Source organism: Dipodomys merriami, unplaced genomic scaffold (genome assembly GCF_024711535.1).
Source record: "Dipodomys merriami isolate MVZ:Mamm:240054 unplaced genomic scaffold, mDipMer1.0.p SCAF_12, whole genome shotgun sequence".
NCBI lineage: Eukaryota > Metazoa > Chordata > Mammalia > Rodentia > Heteromyidae > Dipodomys > Dipodomys merriami.
In genome coordinates, this window is record NW_027202493.1 from 46,831,688 (window position 1) to 46,834,004 (window position 2,317).

Below are 2,317 nucleotides of genomic sequence, written 5' to 3' on the forward strand. Positions count from 1 at the left end.
GGAGAGGCTGGGAGGGCTGGGAGGGGCTGGGAGGGGCTGGGAGGGGCTCGGGAGGGCCCTAAAGGGGCTTCTGTGGCTCAGAGGGGTTGGAGGGTCTCCGAGGGGCGTCACTGCAATGTCTGAGTAGATCGTTTCAATTAAAACAAAAATTATCATAAAATAAGCCATTTGACTGACCTAAGTATTCTAGAAACAAAACGGATGGTTTCAAAACAGGAGAAAGTCATTTTGGAGGAAAGGGGCTGCCATTAATTGGACCTGCGGGCATCCGTACACTCTGAGCACTACGCGCGGGCCGGGCCTGGTCTACGACGCAGGGTCCTCACCCGGTGGACGGGCACTGGGAGCTGGCTCTGCAGGCTCCTGAACCGACTGGAGAGGAAGGGAGAGGGCCTGCGGGAGCACAGGGGAGGGCGCCGCAGCTGGCCTCGGGAGACCTGCCAGTGGGAAGCGCCCATCCACCGGGTCCACCGTGTCCACCGCGTCCTCCGCGTCCACCGCGTCCACCATGTCCATCGCGTCCACCGTGTTCACCGTGTCCTCCGCATCCACCACGTCCACCACATCCACCGTGTCCACCGCATCCTCCACGTCCACCATGTCCACCAGGTCCACCGCGTCCACCATGTCCACCGCGTCTGCCGCGTCCACCGCGTCCACTGCGTCCACCGTGTCCACTGCGTCCACCGCGTCCACTGCGTCCACCGCGTCCACCGTGTCCACCGCGTCCACCATGTCCATCGCATCCACCGTGTTCACCGTGTCCTCCGCATCCACCACGTCCACCGCATCCTCCGTGTCCACCACGTCCTCCCCATCCACCGCATCCACCGTGTCCACCGCATCCTCCACGTCCACCATGTCCACTGGGTCCACCACGTCCTCCGCGTCCACCGTGTCCACCGCGTCCACCGCGTCCTCCATGTCCACTGGTTCCACCGCATCCACCACATCCACCGCGTCCTCCGCATCCACCGTGTCCACCGTGTCCACCGTGTCCTCCATGTCCACCGCGTCCTCCATGTCCACTGCATCCACCGCGTCCTCCACGTCCTCCACATCCACCACGTCCTCCATGTCCACCGCGTCCTCCACGTCCACTGCATCCACCGCGTCCTCCACGTCCTCCACATCCACCACGTCCTCCATGTCCACCGCGTCCTCCACGTCCACTGCATCCACCGCGTCCTCCACGTCCTCCACATCCACCACGTCCTCCATGTCCACCGCGTCCTCCACGTCCACCGCGTCCACCGGGTCCACCATGTCCACCGGGTCCACCACGTCCACCGCGTCCACCGCGTCCACCACATCCTCCACATCCACCGCATCCACCGCGTCCACCGCATCTACCATGTCCACCGTGTTCTCCGCGTCCACCGCGTCCTCCACGTCCACCCAGTCCACTGGGTCCACCGTGTCCACCATGTCCACCGCATCCACTGGGTCCACCGGGTCCACCACGTCCACTGCGTCTACCATGTCCACCGCGTCCTCCGCATCCACCGTGTCCACCGTGTCCTCCATGTCCATCCTGTCCACTGGGTCCACTGCGTCCACCATGTCCACCACATCCACCGGGTCCATCGTGTCCACTGCGTCCTCCACGTCCACCGCGTCTACCATGTCCACTGCGTCCTCCACGTCCACCGCGTCCACCGCGTCCTCCGTGTCCACTGCGTCCTCCACATCCACCGCGTCCACCGCGTCCTCCACGTCCACCCCGTCCACCGGGTCCACCGTGTCCACCGGGTCCACCGCGTCCACCGGGTCCACCACGTCCACCGGGTCCACCACGTCCACCGCGTCCACCGTGTCCTCCACGTCCACCCCGTCCACTGGGTCCACCACATCCACCGGGTCCACCGCGTCCACCGGGTCCACCGAGTCCACCGGGTCCACCGCGTCCACCGGGTCCACCACGTCCACCGCGTCCACTGTGGCTCCGATCACACGCCACGCAGGCAACAGAGCAGCAGGTGCCCTGCAGGCCGGGCCGCCCCACCCCCCATCACCACCCAGAGACACCGGGCAAACCAATGGTGCTCAGCTGGAAGCTCTGGAGGTCTGAGGGATAATGAACGCCTCCTAACCTGCGGGCAGTGTAGCCAGCTGGAGGAAAAGAAAAAAAACTGGGGCAGGCTGGAGCAGAAAGCAGAGCGGAAGGTGGAGAGGGCAGAGAGGGGAGCCGTGGCTAACCGTGTGGTGCTGGCCATGGAGTCCGGCCTCACGAGCTTTGGAAATAGAATGTCCACTCCTGCACTAGGAAGATTAGGAAGGGAGGGGGGAGGGAGGGGGGAGGGAGAGGGGAGGGAGA

General features: G+C 65.0%; 1 protein-coding gene across 1 annotated transcript; it reads left to right on the forward strand.

Annotated features, from left to right (window-relative positions):
* The first annotated feature begins 733 nt into the window (after window positions 1-733).
* LOC138822992 (mucin-21-like) lies at window positions 734-2,071 on the forward strand. Its single transcript, XM_070015937.1, has one exon. The coding sequence runs from the start codon at window positions 734-736 to the stop codon at window positions 2,069-2,071; it is 1,338 nt and encodes a 445-aa protein (XP_069872038.1).
* The last annotated feature ends 246 nt before the right edge of the window (window positions 2,072-2,317 follow it).

Bases quoted from the DNA above. Each gene is read 5' to 3' on its own strand.
- LOC138822992 (XM_070015937.1), top strand. From the start codon at position 734: ATGTCCATCGCATCCACCGTGTTCACCGTGTCCTCCGCATCCACCACG.